The sequence below is a fragment of the Nicotiana tabacum genome, chromosome 16, assembly GCF_000715075.1.
Source record: "Nicotiana tabacum cultivar K326 chromosome 16, ASM71507v2, whole genome shotgun sequence".
Classification (NCBI taxonomy): Eukaryota; Viridiplantae; Streptophyta; class Magnoliopsida; order Solanales; family Solanaceae; genus Nicotiana; species Nicotiana tabacum.
Window position 1 is genome coordinate 151,496,295 of NC_134095.1, and position 17,666 is coordinate 151,513,960.

The following is a 17,666-nucleotide window of genomic DNA, read 5'->3' on the forward strand; positions in this document are numbered from 1 at the left end:
TGCTGAAGTTTTGCGTGATTGCCTTTGCTACTTCAGCCCCGTGTGCTGAAGTTATGCGAAAAAGCGGGTACGCTTGCATTTTTTTTGCAAAGCGGACACAAATTAAAATGTGACACAAAAAGCGAGTATAAATGCAAATGCCCCTGGTCCCTCTACGCATATCATTTGTTTTATTCCTCTATTTGGGCCTAGTTTCAAGAAACATGTTATATAAATTGTCAAAGAAGATAATAGTGTAAATGATAATGCTTGGTACAATCAGACCTCTTTATAATAACATCTCTATATAACAGTCATTCACTATAAAACCAATTTTTTTTTTCTAATGTGATGTTATAATATATGCCCTCTATAACAGCACTTCACTATAGCAGTCAAAAAGTATCGGAACAAACGAGGCTGTTATAGAGAAGTTTGACTGCATATTATTGTAATATGAACTGCATTTCTCACAAACATATTATACAATGCTTCTCATATTATGTGTAGATGTATTTCTAGGTAATATGAACTGCATTTCTCTTGATCAAATTATACAATTCTTCTCAACTTTCCTGACTAATTTACAAATGTGGTCGAGTAATTCCAATTATGAGATAAAGAAGATACATTTGAAGAAGTACACTTCATAAAATCAAAGGTTTTGTGATGTTCTGGTAGTTTTTCTCGTCGGCCGCCACACCCCACTAGCAGTTCTGATAGTCTTTGGAGGGTCCTTGAGAGATGTTGTAAGCTGAACTTCCAGTTTTGAAGGGTCCAAAGACAGCATTTCTCGGATAAAATCATCTAAATCAAAGCCGCTTCCTGTATCTATGCTATTGTCCTTGATGTTAGCCGAGGAGGAACTGCCTGATTCTTCTGTGCTGATGTTAGCCGAGGATGAGGAGGAACCGGCTGATTCTTCTGTGCTGATGTTAGCCGAGGAGGAGCCGGTTGATTCTTCCTGGCTGATGTTAGTCGAGGAGGAGCCGGTTGATTCTTCTGAGCTCCCATCAGTGTCGTCTGCAGCAATAGTATTAGAAGACTCCTTTACCTTGTAATAAGAGTTCTGATCCAAATTCAAGAGCCTCTTTATGCTATCAATCGCCGGATCAATGACATCTAAGAAACCCATAATCCATGACTCATCGTCGACAACTTCAGTACGCTGTTACACAGGGAAAAAAAGATCATATCTCAGTCTTCACTGAACTTATCTAGCTTCATTGGTTCTTGTTATGACTCTATTTCTGAAGCTTAAACACCATTTACTACTTCTAAGATAGGTGATCAACGCCACAACCATTGTCAAAGCGTAAACATAGATATCTATTGGTTGGATTAAGCAGAAATAATGAATATTGAGAACACTGCTAAAAATATGCTCGTTGAAGGAAATCGCTTGTATTAATGGGGAATACTCATTTACCTGCTGAAAGTAGAGGTTACGAATTTCCTCTGCACGCACGGAGTTGCCTTGATCTTCCTCCAAATTTGCCCATGTCATCCATGTTATATAGCTCTGAGAGTTTATGTTCAGAGAAGATCTAAACAATCTTCGAGCAGCTGATAGATTTCCGGCTCTTTGCTCCAAAACACCCCAAGCCTACAAAGCATATCAAATTAATAAACAACTCTCAGTACATTTCCTACGGGAAACATAATCTCCACAGTTTAAGATATACGCCAGAACTATGAGTTTTAGGAAAAGCAAACTAGAAACTTACTCTATCAATTTGAGATTAACATTACCTGAAGACAGCGCGCAGCACTTTCGGTTGTTGAATTGATCGACAGAGCTCTCTGGTATAGTTCCCTAGCAGTGGAAATGTTACCTTCTTTCCACTCCATCCAACCCCAAGCCTAAATCAGTACCAAGTTTAGTAAGCATTTGATGAAAACATTCATGTTCAGGACAATGGATAATTGTGGAGGAAGTAAACTTCTCCTGAACGTAGAAAAGGGGGAAAATAAAATATGAATTTGGACTCATTGGAAAGGGGGAAAAGCAAAGAAAAAAAAGGTAGATGTTCCACCTTACTTTGCTTTGAGTACTCACTCCAGGAAACTCCCTTTATTTTCCGATACTACTGTCTGTTAAAAATGCATAGGATAGGTATTGAATTGTTCATTATTCCTTTTTCTTGGTTGTCAAAGTTACAAGTTTACTATCTTAGACTGTTGCCTGAAAACAAATGGAAAAGCTCTGCCGGCTTCATCAATTGTTGTCATCTCTTATAGTCTTTCATCTTCTATTTACCATGTTAAGCGTTTGTTTTCTTTTAGTAAGGCTTTCATTTGCCGAAGGTTGTAAAGGAGGTCAGTCGATTATTCGGTTGAAAATTGAGAACATACAAAAAGAAACAAAACCAGGATACTTCTAACTTCTGTAGAAAAAGTTTAATATTTAAAAGAAAAGTCTTACAATCCAAACTGGTTGATGCCTTGGATCCATTTCAGATGCCCTCCGGAATAAAACTCGTGCGAGGTTGGCACTGGAGTGCTTGTATTCTATCAAAGCAAGTGACTGGAGAAGAACAGGATCTCTAGGATTTACCATATGCCCAATTGTCAGAAGTTTCCTTCCTTGGTCAATGTTTTCAAGATTAGCTTCAAAAACTCCCCACACGTGCCACGCAAACCGATTTTTTGGACTGGCCTGAACTGCTTTCTGCTTTGTCAGGAGTATAAAAAATACAAGAAAAATAAATAAAGTTGAAACTAAAGTAACAATGGCATCAAATAAATAGGAAATGCTCAATGATGATAGCAAAGGATTAACTTCAGAAAATACAAACCTCGAATAGCTGCCTAGCAGCACGATTATTCTCTAACTGAGCCTCTAGTTGAGCCCATGCCTGCACAAGAGAGTACAGAACCACTATAAGGAATCCACCAAAGACATGTGTACAGACCATTGAAAAAGAGCAAAGGCGGATTAAAGTTTTTGGATAACTCTTACCAGCCAACTAGCACAACTTTTTCGGTTACACTTTGTCGCCTGTTTGAACAAGTAGCGGGCTCTTTCATATCGTTTTGCTTTAGCTTCAAGGAGTGCAAGAGTTTGGTATATGTACTCGTTACCTCCACAAAACTTGAGGCCTTTGCCAAGAAGATTTCTTGCCTTTTTTATATTCCCTTGCTTCAGCTCTAAAACTGCCCAACCATGCCAGGCTGCAATATGCTTCTTGTCAGCAACTGTGGCAGCATCGAATAGTTCTCTAGCTCTCCGTATATTACCCATCCTATTTTCCAGAATAGCCCAGCACTAGTCCAAAGGAGTAAGTTTGGTGAACTTCTGATACAAAAGATAAGTTGCAAGAAGACATGTAGTAGGTCATATTGTTTTCAATGAAGGCACATCATTTGCAAACGGATAATCTGACCTTGAATCCTCTTAATAATTAATTCTTTTTTTTCCACCCTAACAGACTCAAGGACCAATTCACTGATCCATGTTAAGACTTAAGAGACAGTCAAGGATTACTGATGAAAATTCTCTTCTTCGATATTTGAAATTTTGAACTTTATTAAGAGAAGCATTATGAAACGACCTTAGACATGATCAGTGGCGGATCCAGAATTTTAACTAAGGGGCATCAAAATATAAATAAGCATGCAAAGAAATCAAGGGGAGTCAACATATAGTATATATATATAAAAAATAAAAAATTTAACCTATCTATGCAGTGTAATTTTTGACGAAGGGGTGTCAATTGACTCCCCTTGCTAATGAGTGGCTCCGCTAGGGGGCATGATTTTGCCTTTTGCAAGGTGAATAATTGCAAGACATTGTAATGTTTGTATATGAATCAGCTGTTCCACATGCCCAAATTTATTTAATGTACAAAGTTAAAGGTCACTAAGAAACTGAACAAAATATACTATAAATGATCTTTACTCCATCAAGGATGATGACATATGTTTAGGTTGCAAATCATTAGTACTAAATCTGCTATCAAACACAAGTGGAAACTATGTGCTTAAACAACATATTCGACGGACTTGAAAATCAAATTATGCATTACAGTATGCTAGTAGAGAAACTTTTAACTTACAACAGATTCCTATTCAAGCTCAAGATTAACGTATAATATGGAAGTATAGGAGAAGACTAAATACAATGATAACACTGTTATAACACTAACCTGCCAAATGTAAGGATTTTCTCCTTGTGTTGCCTGGCATCCTTTTTCGTAAACAGTTCTGGCTTCGTTTAATTTTGATTGCTTACTCAAAATCTTTCCCAAAGCAACATATGGTCTCCCATCTTCTGGCCAGACATCAATACACTCCATGCATAAAAGATCCAGAAATCAGTAACATTATTAACAAATAATGAAGTGTCCTCACGATATCAAGAGAAAAGAACAAGGAATGGTTTTTTTTTTTTTTTGGATCAACGAATGCTACCTGTTGCAAAATTTTCTCTGCATCTGCATACTGATACTTTCGAGCCAAAATCTTTGCCCGATACAGTGCTAAGTCTAAATTGACTTTAAGTGGCTTCTCTCCAGAACCAGATTCCAGCCTATTTGGCTCAAAAATTGGCATCTTCTTTGCAAATTTCCTAAGTCCATCATCAAGTGGAAATGACGAGGAAGATGGTTGCTCTTCCAAGAGATAACTTCTGTCTTGGGAATTCTCAAAGTTACGCATCTCTTCCCCTTTTTCATCACCAACTTCCCCGTTAGGGTCCTTCACTGGCCTACGAACCACAAGTAACTCTTCCAAGGACTTCTTTGTAGTTCTGATCTCATCAGCAACTTCATCAGCGTAACGTCTATCTTGGCGATCAAACTTAGAAGAAGATCTTGATGTTTCTGGATTTTCTTCAAGAAGTGGTGATGAAGAAGATGACTCATGGGAACAAAAGGGATGTAAAAGAGGAGGTGAAGGTGATGGTTGGGATGTTCTGAAGGGGACGGAAAAATGAAATTTTGACGGATTGTGGTTCTGAGTATGATAGAAGAGAGTGAAATTAGAACTCGAAGAAGAAGTAAAAGAAAATTGACTCATTGCTTTTCCTTTACCTACACTTGTACTAGTACAACTGTTGTATACTTGATGGAAGACAATGGTGACTGGTGAGGCTGAAAAGAAAGGGCAAGTTTGTGTCTAAAGAGTCAATTTTATCCTATAATTAGTAAGAATAAATATTACATTGGTTTATATGTTCACCAGAGATGAAAGAATAAGCTGATCAACTTCACGGCTTGTGAGAAAATTGATGTGAAATAGCTCAAACTTATTGATAGTTCGACAGATTCTAAGAAGCAAGGTTTATTTGAAGATGTTCAAAATGCCCTTTCTCATAATAGATTATCCCAGTCAGGCATGCATTTATCTGTATCAATCCAAGAGCATCCTGTTAATTTGAAATGAATACAAGACAAGAGAAGATGGGGAGAAATATTTTTCTTCATCCCTATGACATACTGCCTTTTCAAAACAGCGAAGAATGTTTAACTTACTCCTATACATAGAAAATCAATTCACTAAACGATTTGAGAAACCAAACACATTACATAAGACACATTTAATCTATGATGGGATTTTTTTTTTCACCCATTAAACTTTGTACACAAACTAAATTCACCTTAAAAGTTTACCTTAACAGCACTATGTAACACAGTACCTAACTCAAATTAGCTTCTTAGTCTAGTGCCAACTCAGCCTACTATGCTAAAAGAATGCAAAGCGACTAAAAGGAAAAAAAGATGATCCACACCTTAAACCTTTGAGAAAGTCAGACAAATCTAAGTACTTTGATATATTCAAATGATGCAGAAGATTTATCAAGAGCTTATCATTAAATCTCTCAAACTAGTTAAACTAACCTAGATAACCTTCGGATGAGGGTATTGAAAAGACGGCGGACCATTATTCGCCATGGCTCTGATACCACGTTGTTGGTAATAAAAATAATAATCCCGCCTAGGAATAATATCCACGGTAAATAACAATAACACAAGAGAGTAACAAGGACACCAAATATTTTAACGGGATAAAATATAATACCCCAGCGGAGCAATATTAGCACTATAATATTACAACTTAGTAGTGTCAAGAGACTACTACAACTTTGAAAGAAATAACTCTTTATTTTAAACACTCCACTACAATATTACTCTCACTCACTATTTATCTCACAGACTACAATCTGTGGATTACTCTCTCTAACTCTCTGTTGCTTCTCTCGATTTGGTGTATAGAAATGGAAGGATTGAGCTCCTATTTATAGGAGAACTTGCCAAACTTTCAGCCAATCAAAATGCTTGATTCATTGCAAGTTGCCAACGTCCAAGCTTGGTTTTGGTTTCAGCCTTTGTTGCAACTTGATTCTTGTTTCAGCCGTTATTGATGGCAACTTGTTGTTATCTTCTTCCTTTTTTTAATTGATTTTTGTTTTTTTAGATTGGCCCCACAAATCTCTCCCTTAATTTTGATTTTTCTTCTTCATTCCAAGTCTTGATCTCAAACTTTGAAAATCTTCAAATTTGAGAGGTTTGGTAAAAATATCCGCAACTTGATCATGAGATTTCACATACTTGAGTTCGACTTCCTTTTTGGCAATGCATTCTCTGATGAAGTGATACCTTGTATCAATATGCTTGCTTCGATCATGATATACTGGATTCTTCGCGAGTGTCTGTGCAGATTTGTTGTCAATACAAATCTCTGTAGCTTCAATTTGTGGCAAATTGAGCTCTTTCAATAATCTTCTTAGCCAAATAGCATGACATGTAGAAGATGTTGCTGCTATATATTCAGCTTCACAAGTCGAGAGAGTAACAATTAATTGTTTCTTTGAACTCCAAGAAATAACAGAATTACCCAAGAAAAACACAAAACCAGTTGTGCTTTTTCTATCATCAATATCTCCCGCATAATCACTATCACAATATCCTATAAGGTTGAAATCACTAGAAGAGGAATAAAATAACCCAAAGTCAATCGTACCTTTTAGGTAACGAAGAATTCTTCTAGCGACCTTCAAGTGAATGGAGCTAGGAGCTTCCATGAAGCGGCTTACTACTCCAACTGCAAAGAGTATATCTGGCTTGGTACAAGTCAAGTACCTCAAACTTCCCACAAGACTTTTGAAAATTGTGGGATCCACTTTTTCTCCTTCATCAAACTTGGACAATTTTGTCCCACTCTCCATCGGTGTATTCACGGGGTTGCAATCGAGCATGTTGAACTTCTTCAATATTTCTTTTGTATAGTTTTCTTGAGAGATAAAAATTTCATCCTCCATCTGCTTCACTTCTAGGCCCAGGTAGTATGGCATGAGCCCTACGTGTGTCATCTCAAACTCAATGGACATATCTTTCTTAAAAGCTTCAAACAAACTTGGGTTATTGCCCGTGAAAATAAGACCATCAACATAAAGACAAACAAGCAAGATATCTCCATTAGTATGAACTTTAAGGTAAAAAGCATATTCATGGAGACAACGAGTAAACCCATTGTCTTGAAAATATTTGTCGATGCAACTATTCCATGCTCGTGGGGCTTGCTTTAATCCATATAAAGCTTTCTTCAACCGCAACACTTTATCTTCATGGTTTTTGACCACGAAGCCCAATGGTTGTTCAACATAGACTTCTTCTTCAAGATAGCCATTCAAGAAGGCTGACTTGACGTCTAATTGATGGAACTTCCACTTCATTTGCGCCGCCAAAGAGATTAGCCGGCAACAGGTGCATAGACTTCTTCATAGTCAATGCCTTGCCTTTGCTTGTAGCCTTTAGCCACAAGTCGTGCCTTGTATCTCTCCACATCTCCATCAGCATTCTTCTTTGTCTTGTATACCCATTTCACTCCAATTGCTCGATGACCCTTGGAAAGAGTTGTTAACTCCCAAGTGTTGTTCTTCCTCTTCCATGGCTTGTCTCCACTTTTTGTTTGTAACAGCTTCATCAAAGTTCATTGGTTCACTGTCAGTAAAGAGACAACATAAAAAATCAAAATTAGTAACTTCTTTTGTGTCCTCATAGAGCTCTTGAATACTCCTTGTCCTTTGCGACTGTTCATTTGAACTTTCTTGAGAAGAGGGAGATGCAACATTGGTTGGAGAAGGAGGTGGAGTTGTATCCTGCACAGGTTCCACGGTCTCTGGTTCTTCTTCATTACCAAAGTATGGAAGAAAATCATATGAAGTTTCTTCCTGAGCTTCCGAGTTCCATGCCAATTCTTCATCAAATTCAACATCGCGACTTACCACCACCTTGCTGCTGGTTGGGCAGTATAACTTGTAGCCTTTTGAACTCGTATCATAACCAACAAACACATGCTTGACACTTCGATCGTCAAGCTTCGCTCTCCCTTGATGTGGCACATGAGCATAGGCTATGCTTCCAAAGGTTTTCAAGTGCTTGACACTTGGCTTTCTTCCACTCCATGCTTCTTGAGGGGTTTGATCTTTAACATTCCTTGTTGGAGACCTGTTGTTCAAATAAACTGCACAAGAAACAGCTTCGGCCCAAAATTCCTTGGGCATACTTTTAGCTTTCAACATACATCTAGCCATATTAAGAATCGTTCGATTCTCTCTCAGCAACTCTATTTTATTGGGGTGAATAAGGTACCGTTAGAGGGCGACGAATTCCATGAGACTGACAGAAGTCATTAAAATCTTTTGAAGTGAATTCGCTTCCTCTATCGGACCTTAAAGCATTAATTTCATAGCCACTTTCTTTCTCTACAAGTACTTTGAAATTTTTAAAAGCAGCAAAAGCTTTAGATTTTTGGCTCAAGAAATAAACCCAGGTCTTTCTACTAAAGTCATCAATGAAAAGTAGAAAGTATTTACTTTTACCAAAAGAAGGTGGATTGATTGGTCCACACACATCAGTGTGAACAAGCTGGAGCGGCTTGGTTGATCTTGACATGGCCTCCTTTGGAAAACTCCTCCTTGCATGTTTTCCAAGAAGACAAGCTTCACACAATTGATTGGGATGGTTGATTGATGGTATCTCATGCACCATGTTCTTTTCTCCCATTGATTTGAGTGCTTCAAAATTCAAGTGCCCAAATCGCATGTACCAACACCATGATTCATCTTGCACATTAGCCTTCAAACACTTTGCATCAATTGTTTTAAGATTCATAGAAAATAATCTATTCTTTGTCATATGCACTTTAGCAATTAGAATTCCACTTGAATCTCTAAGCCAAAGATGCATATTTTTCATGTGGATGTCATATTCCTTTTCAAGAAGTTGACCCAAACTCAAAATATTACTTTTTAATTTTGGCACATAATAAACATCTTGAATTAGCTTGTGACTACCATCTTTACACGAGATCAGAATCGTACCTATCCATTCGATTTGAATCTTTGAGGTATCTCCAAAGGACACATTACCTCTTACCGTTTTATTGATCTCCACAAACTTTTCCTTGCATCCACACATATGATTGCTTGCTCCATTGTCCAAATACCATGAGTTGCAATCATCCATGTCTTCTTACTTGAGTGTCATTAACAATGTTGAGTCAACTTCTTCTTTCTTGTCGTCAACAAGGTTAGCTTTTTCTTCAACATTGTTACGACATTCCCAAGAGTAATGGCCAACTTTATGACAATTATAACACTCAATTTTTGATTTGTCATACCTTTGTCCATTATTTTCTTTGTAGTAGCCACGTCCTCTTCCTCCTCTTTGTCTACGACCACGACCTCTGAATGTTTGGTGGATTTTAGCTTCATTATTGAAGTTGTTACCGTTACTTCTTCCTTTTCCATGACCGCCGCAGCCTCGTCCTCGTCTATTTCCTCGGTAGCTCTTTTCACCTCCATAATCCTTGAAGGATGCCTGCGTTTCAAGAAGTTACTCCAATGGCGCTTCTTGTCTCCATTTGATCTTTTCTTCGTGGGCCTAGTCTAAATCTTTAGACTCCTTAATAGCACACACCACAAAATCAAATTTAGGTGTTAAAGTGCGAATGATCTTTTCTACCATACGGACATCTTCTATGTCCTCCCCGTATCTTCTCACTTGATTTACAACAGCCTTCACTTTTGAACAATAATCTGAAATGCATTCGGATTCTTTCATTTTTAAAACTTCAAAATCAGCCCTTAGAGTTTGAAGTTTTACCTCCCTCACCTTGTCAACTCCTTGAAGAGAATTTTGTAAAATCTCTCAAGCTTCCTTTGAGGTGGTAGCATCTGCCACCTTCTCAAACATGGCATCATTCAAACATTGGTGGATGAGCGTGAGGGCTTGTTGATCCTTCTTCCTTGTCTTTGCCAAGACATCTTTTTCATTTTGAGGCAGAGCTTCCTCATTATCGGTTTTGCATACCCTCTATCTACGATTTCTCATACATCTTGAGAGCCAAGAATGGCTTTCATACGTAGACATCATTTCTCATAATTATCTTTTGTGAGACGAGGGTATTGAAAAGACGGCGGACCATTATTCGCCATGGCTCTGATACCACGTTGTTGGTAATAAAAATAATAATCCCGCCTAGGAATAATATCCACGGTAAATAACAATAACACAAGAGAGTAACAAGAATACCAAATATTTTAACAGGATAAAATATAATACCCCAGCGGAGCAATATTAGCACTATAATATTACAACTTAGTAGTGTCAAGAGACTACTACAACTTCGAAAGAAATAACACTCTTTATTTCAAACACCTCACTACAATATTACTCTCACTCACTATTTATCTCACAGACTACAATCTGTGGATTACTCTATCTAACCCTCTGTTGCTTCTCTCGATTTGGTGTACATAAATGGAAGGATTGAGCTCCTATTTATAGGAGAACTTGCCAAACTTTCAGCCAATCAAAATGCTTGATTCATCGCAAGTTGCCAACATCCAAGCTTGGTTTTGGTTTCAGCCTTTGTTGCAACTTGATTCTTGTTTCAGCCGTTACTGCAACAAGTTGCCATTGCAACTTGTTGTTATCTTCTTCCTTTTTTTTAATTGCTTTTTGTTTTTTTTTAGATTGGCCCCACAAAGTGCATCCTTGCAAACTACTACTCCCTCCGTTCCAACATTTTTTTTAGTCCATTCATCAAAGAATGGCAGTTTCTAAATATGAAAATTACTTAACTTAAACTTCATATTTTACCGTTAATAAAAGTTTTTATAGTCACACAAATGTTACGAAATATTTAGCACTACATATTTCAAAAGTCTTACAACCATACAAATATAATGTCATGTTTATGTATAACTACAGATAGGAAGCTGCGGAGGTCGAGTATTAGGGTTGTAGGTTAGGAGATAGTTGAGCCTATTTCTACTTCATACCAATGTGAGGCTAGTGTGATCGGATTTTTGTCTTAGACTGCTAGTGGTTAATGTTGTGTTCTCACTACTCTTCCATTTTTCATAGTGTCGGGTCTATTTAGTGGTTATTGCTTTTGTTTTTCATCTATTTTCTGGTTCTTATGATGTTGTTATTATTCCTGTGATTTCTGTTGATGACACTGATATATTGTCTCCTTTCGTCTTCTTGAGTTTCAGAAACAACCTCTCTATTCCCTCGGGGTAGGGGTAAGTCTACGTACACACTACCCTCCCCATACACCATTAGTGGAATTTTACTGGGCCATTGTTGTTGTTGTTTATATATAATTACAAGTTTCAAAAGGTCTTTTTTTTTTTTCTTAAATGAGGCGCTTATTCAAATTTTGCCACATAAATTGGTACGGAGGAAATAGTAAATTTTTAAGCTCTAAAAAAGAAGCGTACGTAGTCTGCAAGAACATATGATCTACCAGTATTTGGGAAACGGAAATGAAGTAAAATGTGAAACTTACTATTGAAGGTAAAAATGCACTGATTGCCCACCAAATATGAGAATTCTTGTTTCTTGAATGCCACCTGCGTAAACTGAGAGATGGGGTTGGTGTGTTTGGGTGAATATGCAAAGATAGAAGACGAAGAAGAAGTTATGTTAGTAAAAGGGTGAATGGAAGTATAGAAAGTGTTTGCAGTAAGTGCAGGCAAAGTGACAGGAGTGGATGAGATTGTTGATGACTTGGAGATTGCATTTGGCTTTACTCTTTTAACTGAATGGCTGTGGTTTGTGGACGTGTATGCACCTTCTTCAGCCCCTTGTCATTTCTGCTTCTTCTTTTTCTATTTTTATTATTTTCCTTTTATGTTAACAGTAATAGTTATTTGAACACTGTTACTTTTGGATTTTTGCACCACTATCAACGTAGTTTAATTTGTGACTGTAGATAATTATTTTTTTTATCAAATTCATTAATTATCATTTTTACCAAATTAATTTTTACCTATAATTATGTTATAAGTGCTTTATTGTATAAATATTTTTTTCATAATGTATTATTGTCGGTGCATAAAATTAGCAAGAATTAAGCAACTTTCTGGATAAACAACTTTTTTGTTGAAGGTACATGTATGTAGATATATAAGTTGCACATTCTGAATTTGCTATGGAATCCATAGCTCGTCTTTATCATTGGGTTCCCAATTATAAGTTTATACATATTTAATGAATGTCTTAATAAAATATAATATCTAAGCAAAAGTGGCTGGGTTTGGCTGAACCCACACTTAGTAAGCTCGCTCCGCCCCTGAGCTTAAGGGCATAAAAGACGAATTTAAGATTTTAAATCAGTAGTTGCAGAATATCCACTGCACCAACTCTCCTCTGTGATATCGGTAGCACTATCCAGTATAAATATATCCTTTGCATGGCCGGCTCCAACCTTGCATGGAGTGAAATTCAAAATTAGTCAGATTTACAACTGGTCGTTCAAAAATAGCCCAGTTTCAAAAGTAATCAAAATTTAGCCACTTTTCATGTAAAGATAAATCTAAGCGAAAATACTATTCAAAACCCGAAAAATACGCCAGTATATTATGCTTGAGTTCCAGCATAAGTATACTTGAACTCCAACATATTATACTGGAGTTCCAAGATAAGTATGTTGGAACTCCAGCATAATAAGATGGAGTTCCAGCATAAGTACACTAGAACTCGAGCATAATATTACTGGAGTTCCAACAAGTATACCGGTCCAGTATAATATACTGGAGTTTGGAGCACCGGTGCTTCAGTCTCCAGTATATTATACTGGAGCTAGCAAAGTATATCGGTCCAGCATAATATGTTGGAGTTCATATACAGGTGCACCAAACTTCAGTATATTATGCTGGACTGGTCTTTATTGCAGCAAAATAGTTGTTATTTTTTATTGACTTGGTAAACGCTGACTATTTTTGAATGACCAGTCCAAAAACTGGTTATACCCGTGCTATTTTTATGTAAGGCTTGTGCCTTAGGCTCTCAAATTTGGGGGGGGGGGGGCATATTTTAAAAAATAATAGGTTCATAGGTATTTAAAAAATAATATTTAGTATTTTTAATACAAAACTAGAGTTTTTAATATAAAAGAAAGAAAGCCTTTTAGATATATAAATAAAATAATAATTTGACTTACTTAAAAATGTGTAGATAAATAGTTTTCATAACTTTTAGTTTTTCATTTTTTATTCCGACATTAAAAAAATTGCTCTCTTTTCCTTAATTTGTCTAAGTCAATCTTTCTTTTTTTCGAATCTCTTCATATTTCAGAAAATCCTACATATTTTTTGTATTTCTCTTTGATATTCTTACTCATTTCTTTCTCCGAGATTTCATTACTCACCTTCTTTCTCCAAGATTTCACTAGTTCAAGTGTTCAGCAATACTTTTAAGCTTTCAATAGTTCTATACTTTTATTGCTTTGTAAAATCTTATCTAAGAAGATCATATCTCAAGAAAGATTAAATAAATTGGCTATATTATTAATCGAGCAAGAATTATTAGAGAAAATCGATTATAAAAAAAATTATTAACAACTTTATATCTCAAAAAGTTAGAAGAATAGACTTCAAATAAAAACATATTTTATAACTTTCTTTTAAAAATTTAGGCCTCATATTAAACCTTGACTTTAGGCCCCATATGTACTTGAGCCGCCCCTGATCCTTTGGAAAGATATTTTCACTATATATATATAGTCTTCTATGCCTACACGAAGAGATGATCTATTGTGTTTTTATAGCAATGTTACATACCATAAATTACCATTAGACCAAAACATTTGATCTCTGGGGAAAAAAAGAGTTAGCTCACAGTTGGACAATGGATTCTTATGAATTTCCTCTGCAACAAAAAGCAATGGCGAGATTTAAACCAGAAGGACCTGAGGAAAGACTGAAGTAAAAGTAGTAAAATGAATGTTAGACCAAAAGGCTTGCATATGCATATTTCAAAAGCTACAAGAAAACAATTCACAAGTTCTCAAACAAACAAGTGAATGAACATTTTATTCATACAAATGCTTATTAGTACAACATTTTCCTCGCGCAGATCTCAGCGCTGAAGCTAATTCAGTACATTGTACAAAATATACCCTTCTCTACGATAGAATCAAAATATACCCTTCTCTACGATAGAATCAAAATATACTGATCACGCGTTGTTTAAGTGGTGTTGACCTGTAAATTTATGCCTGTTTCTTTTTCTCCTTCACATAAAAGTAGTTCCTCTGAAAGTAAATAATTGCCAATACCAAATGCCAGAAGCTTATCTCAGGCCATAGCGCCCGAGGTGAATATAGAAGACAATGTGCGCTCTGCCACAAAAGAAAGTTGCTCAAGCGAGTTCCTCCAGAAGTACGGATTATAACATCAGGATCAGCAACACCAGCCATGTACATATGCCTGTCAATATCCGCTACTCCAATAAGTTGCTCAAGCGCGTAATTTCCAGTATTACTTGCATCTTGTTCTCTGATCTCGTCCTGTTTTTCTTCACAAGATTCTTGAACAGCACGTGCTATCTCGTCTGTTGAAGTGTAGGCAACACAAACAGATAATACAGCCTTTGAGTTTCCTGCTGTCTTTGCCATTGCCATCTCAACTGATGATCTAACCGGTTCACTCAAAAGCTTTAGGTTTCCTCGAAAATAAATCCTAATACCAAGGCGGTTCACTATACTCTCCTCTGCAATCAATTCGTCGATCTTCTCTTGCATCAACTCCATAAGGGATTGAACTTCTTCAGGGCGTCGTTTAAAGTTATCAATGCTGAAGGCATATACAGTAATCTGTTTCATCCCTAGCTCGTAACAGTATCTTAGCACGTTTATTAGAACGGAAAATCCAGCACGATAGCCATCCTTTTCGAGCAAATTCTTCTTCTTAGCATATCTTCGGTTTCCATCCATAATGAATGCAATATGACTTGGAACAGGACCTATCGAAAGCACAGAAAATATACATTTGCGAATCAAGCTGCTAAAATTGTCAAATAATCCTGCTTTTTTATGGTTCTCTCTTACCATATCCATGCTCGAAACTTGTTCGAGCTGGATCCAGAAGCAAGATCAACCTAATGAAAGCAACAGAGAATTCAGCTCAACTAATAGAAGATGATAAAGTGAAAATTAGAGCAACACTTAAACGACGATCAAGTGTCATGCGCATGCAGAAGCTAGTAAAGCAACACTTAAACGACGATAAATCAGACAGCAGAAGAGAAATATAACAAAAGACACGCAAACATTTAACGTGGTTCGGCCAATTGACCCACGTCCATGACGGAGATGAACAATCCACTATAAAAAGAGAATACAAAATATCGAGAGAACAACTTCACAAAGAGACAAACACAAGTTGCACACTAAAACTTGCCCCGAAAAGTTCTCCACCTAAGCAAGACTGTCAAATCCCTAATGATCCTTAATTTGTAAAAGTCAAAATATTTTCCTCCAAGAAAAAGAACTAGCCAAATATGGAAGAATTATATTTTCCTTTTAGTAAAAGGAAAAAAAAAATTATGGTAAATATGTTGTCCTTCCTTCAACAAATAAGAAAACCAAATATAGTAAGAAAATCAGGACAAACACCTAACACATATATGCACTTCTTGTAAATAACAAATCCAAACTCAACATAAAGAAGTTAATGCTACTATAATTATTCCAAGAAAAGTAGTCCTTGAAATACAAGAATGAGTTATCGTTACCTACCTTTAGTGTGCATTAACAGTACGTTCTTTACTGCACCAATGGCTCAGTACACCAAGAATGTACACATAAACTATATTTATAGATAAACTATATTTATAGACACAGAAAATTAAGAATAGGCCAATGAGATGACATCATGGTTGTTTGTGGCCATTTTCTCCGAAATTTCTATATTGGTTATGAGAAGCATTGGACTATTTTAAAGTTTGGTTTTGGTATGGGCAAAACATATTTTTCCATGTTACTAATCACTCCGTCCTGATTTTATTTACGTAGTTACTCCCTTCTATGTCAACTTACATGATGCAAGAAAGAAATACTTTTGAATATAGACTTAGATATGTTATAATAATTTTGAGCGAAAAATTTATAAATGGCCAGTTTTACGCCTGGTCAATTAAATTTAGCCACAAAATCAAAGGTCAACGAGATTTAGCCGCGAAGTTAGCACGGTAACAATTTGTTGACTAAAATACCCCTACTCTGTTTTTTTAAATTTACGCGACTTGACCTCATATTCTTCTTTAGCACAATCTTGCGGCATCAATCTGCAAATCCAAGTAAGCTCTCTCAATTATTTGTCTGATTGTTTGAATTTAACTAATTTGAATTTCTTCTACAATCACAAATTGAATTGTGATAATCTATGATTCTTCTCTTTGTAATTCAAACCAGAAAATTCAAAGTACCAGTAAAAAATTTTGATTCTTCGAATTTTCTGGTTTATTTTTAATGCTTTAATCTGTGTTAATGTCTAATTTTCTCAATGCGTTAATATGTGTTTATTTGTATTATATACCTTCTTTTCTGTAATTTAGATCGTAACTAATAAAATCTACATTGTTCAAAATCACAAAAAATAATATAAAATCTCGCAAAACATAACGCCAGTATAATTTGCTGGACCTTTCTAAATTAATATCTAAAGTTGAGATACTTCCAGCTTATTATACTGGAAAAATCTCATAAAATGGTTTTATAGTGCTTGATTCCAAATGAACAAAACCAAGTATAATATGCCGGAACTTTTTGTATTAATCTGCAAAATTCAAAAAGCTACAATGTATTACACTGGAAGTATCTTTCATCCAAACTACTATAAAAAATTGTAAATAAAATGGTATAGAACAAAACACCAGTATAGAATATTGGACGTTTGTTAATTTAATATGTAAAACTTAGACATTTCTAGTATATTCTACTGGAAGTATGTGTGACTGCAGTAACCCCATCATAATAAGCTGGAATTTACTTTATTAATATGAATATACCAAATAATTCCAACTTATTATACTGGAGTTATATTTTTAAACAGTATTACTTCTAAATATCTTATTATTTGGGTTCATTAATGAATGGAAGTTACTCTAATAAACTATCCCTCACTTTTAATATTAGTAACTAGTATGAACCTAGCGAAGTGGAGGATACATGGACTAAAAGCTAACATCATTTCAAGGAAAATAATAATTACTAGTAGGGAGTAATATTCAAGAAGCAATAGATTAACATTAAAACGTGTAAATGCAAATGTAAATACAATGCGGATAAGAGGTATTCTACGTGTTAAGACTTCTTGGTAACTGATGTGCCAAAAAACTAAACTATATTATAATATTCATCTAGTATAACATACTGGAAGACAAACATTC

General features: G+C 35.9%; 2 protein-coding genes across 4 annotated transcripts; both read right to left on the reverse strand.

The window, feature by feature from the left end:
- Positions 1–405: 405 nt before the first annotated feature.
- On the reverse strand, positions 406–12,004 carry LOC107800885 (protein high chlorophyll fluorescent 107). The gene is made up of 9 exons (XM_075232451.1): positions 11,782–12,004; positions 4,393–5,326; positions 4,128–4,271; positions 2,942–3,247; positions 2,778–2,837; positions 2,405–2,650; positions 1,732–1,842; positions 1,409–1,585; positions 406–1,147 (listed from the first exon to the last, which is right to left on the reverse strand). The coding sequence occupies exons 2-9, from the start codon at positions 4,996–4,998 to the stop codon at positions 635–637; spliced, it is 2,163 nt and encodes a 720-aa protein (XP_075088552.1). The 5' UTR covers positions 4,999–5,326; positions 11,782–12,004; the 3' UTR covers positions 406–634.
- A 2,315-nt stretch (positions 12,005–14,319) lies between these two features.
- Positions 14,320–16,071, reverse strand: LOC107780143 (dehydrodolichyl diphosphate synthase CPT3-like). 3 transcript variants are annotated; one of them, XM_075232490.1, is made up of 3 exons: positions 16,015–16,064; positions 15,325–15,374; positions 14,320–15,239 (listed from the first exon to the last, which is right to left on the reverse strand). In XM_075232490.1, the coding sequence occupies exon 3, from the start codon at positions 15,208–15,210 to the stop codon at positions 14,488–14,490; it is 723 nt and encodes a 240-aa protein (XP_075088591.1). In that variant the 5' UTR covers positions 15,211–15,239; positions 15,325–15,374; positions 16,015–16,064; the 3' UTR covers positions 14,320–14,487. The 3 variants fall into 3 exon arrangements, with proteins under 3 accessions (XP_075088591.1, XP_016456147.1, XP_075088590.1); XM_016600661.2 differs by having other exon boundaries at positions 14,320–15,374; positions 16,015–16,071; XM_075232489.1 differs by lacking the exon at positions 15,325–15,374.
- Positions 16,072–17,666: the final 1,595 nt, after the last annotated feature.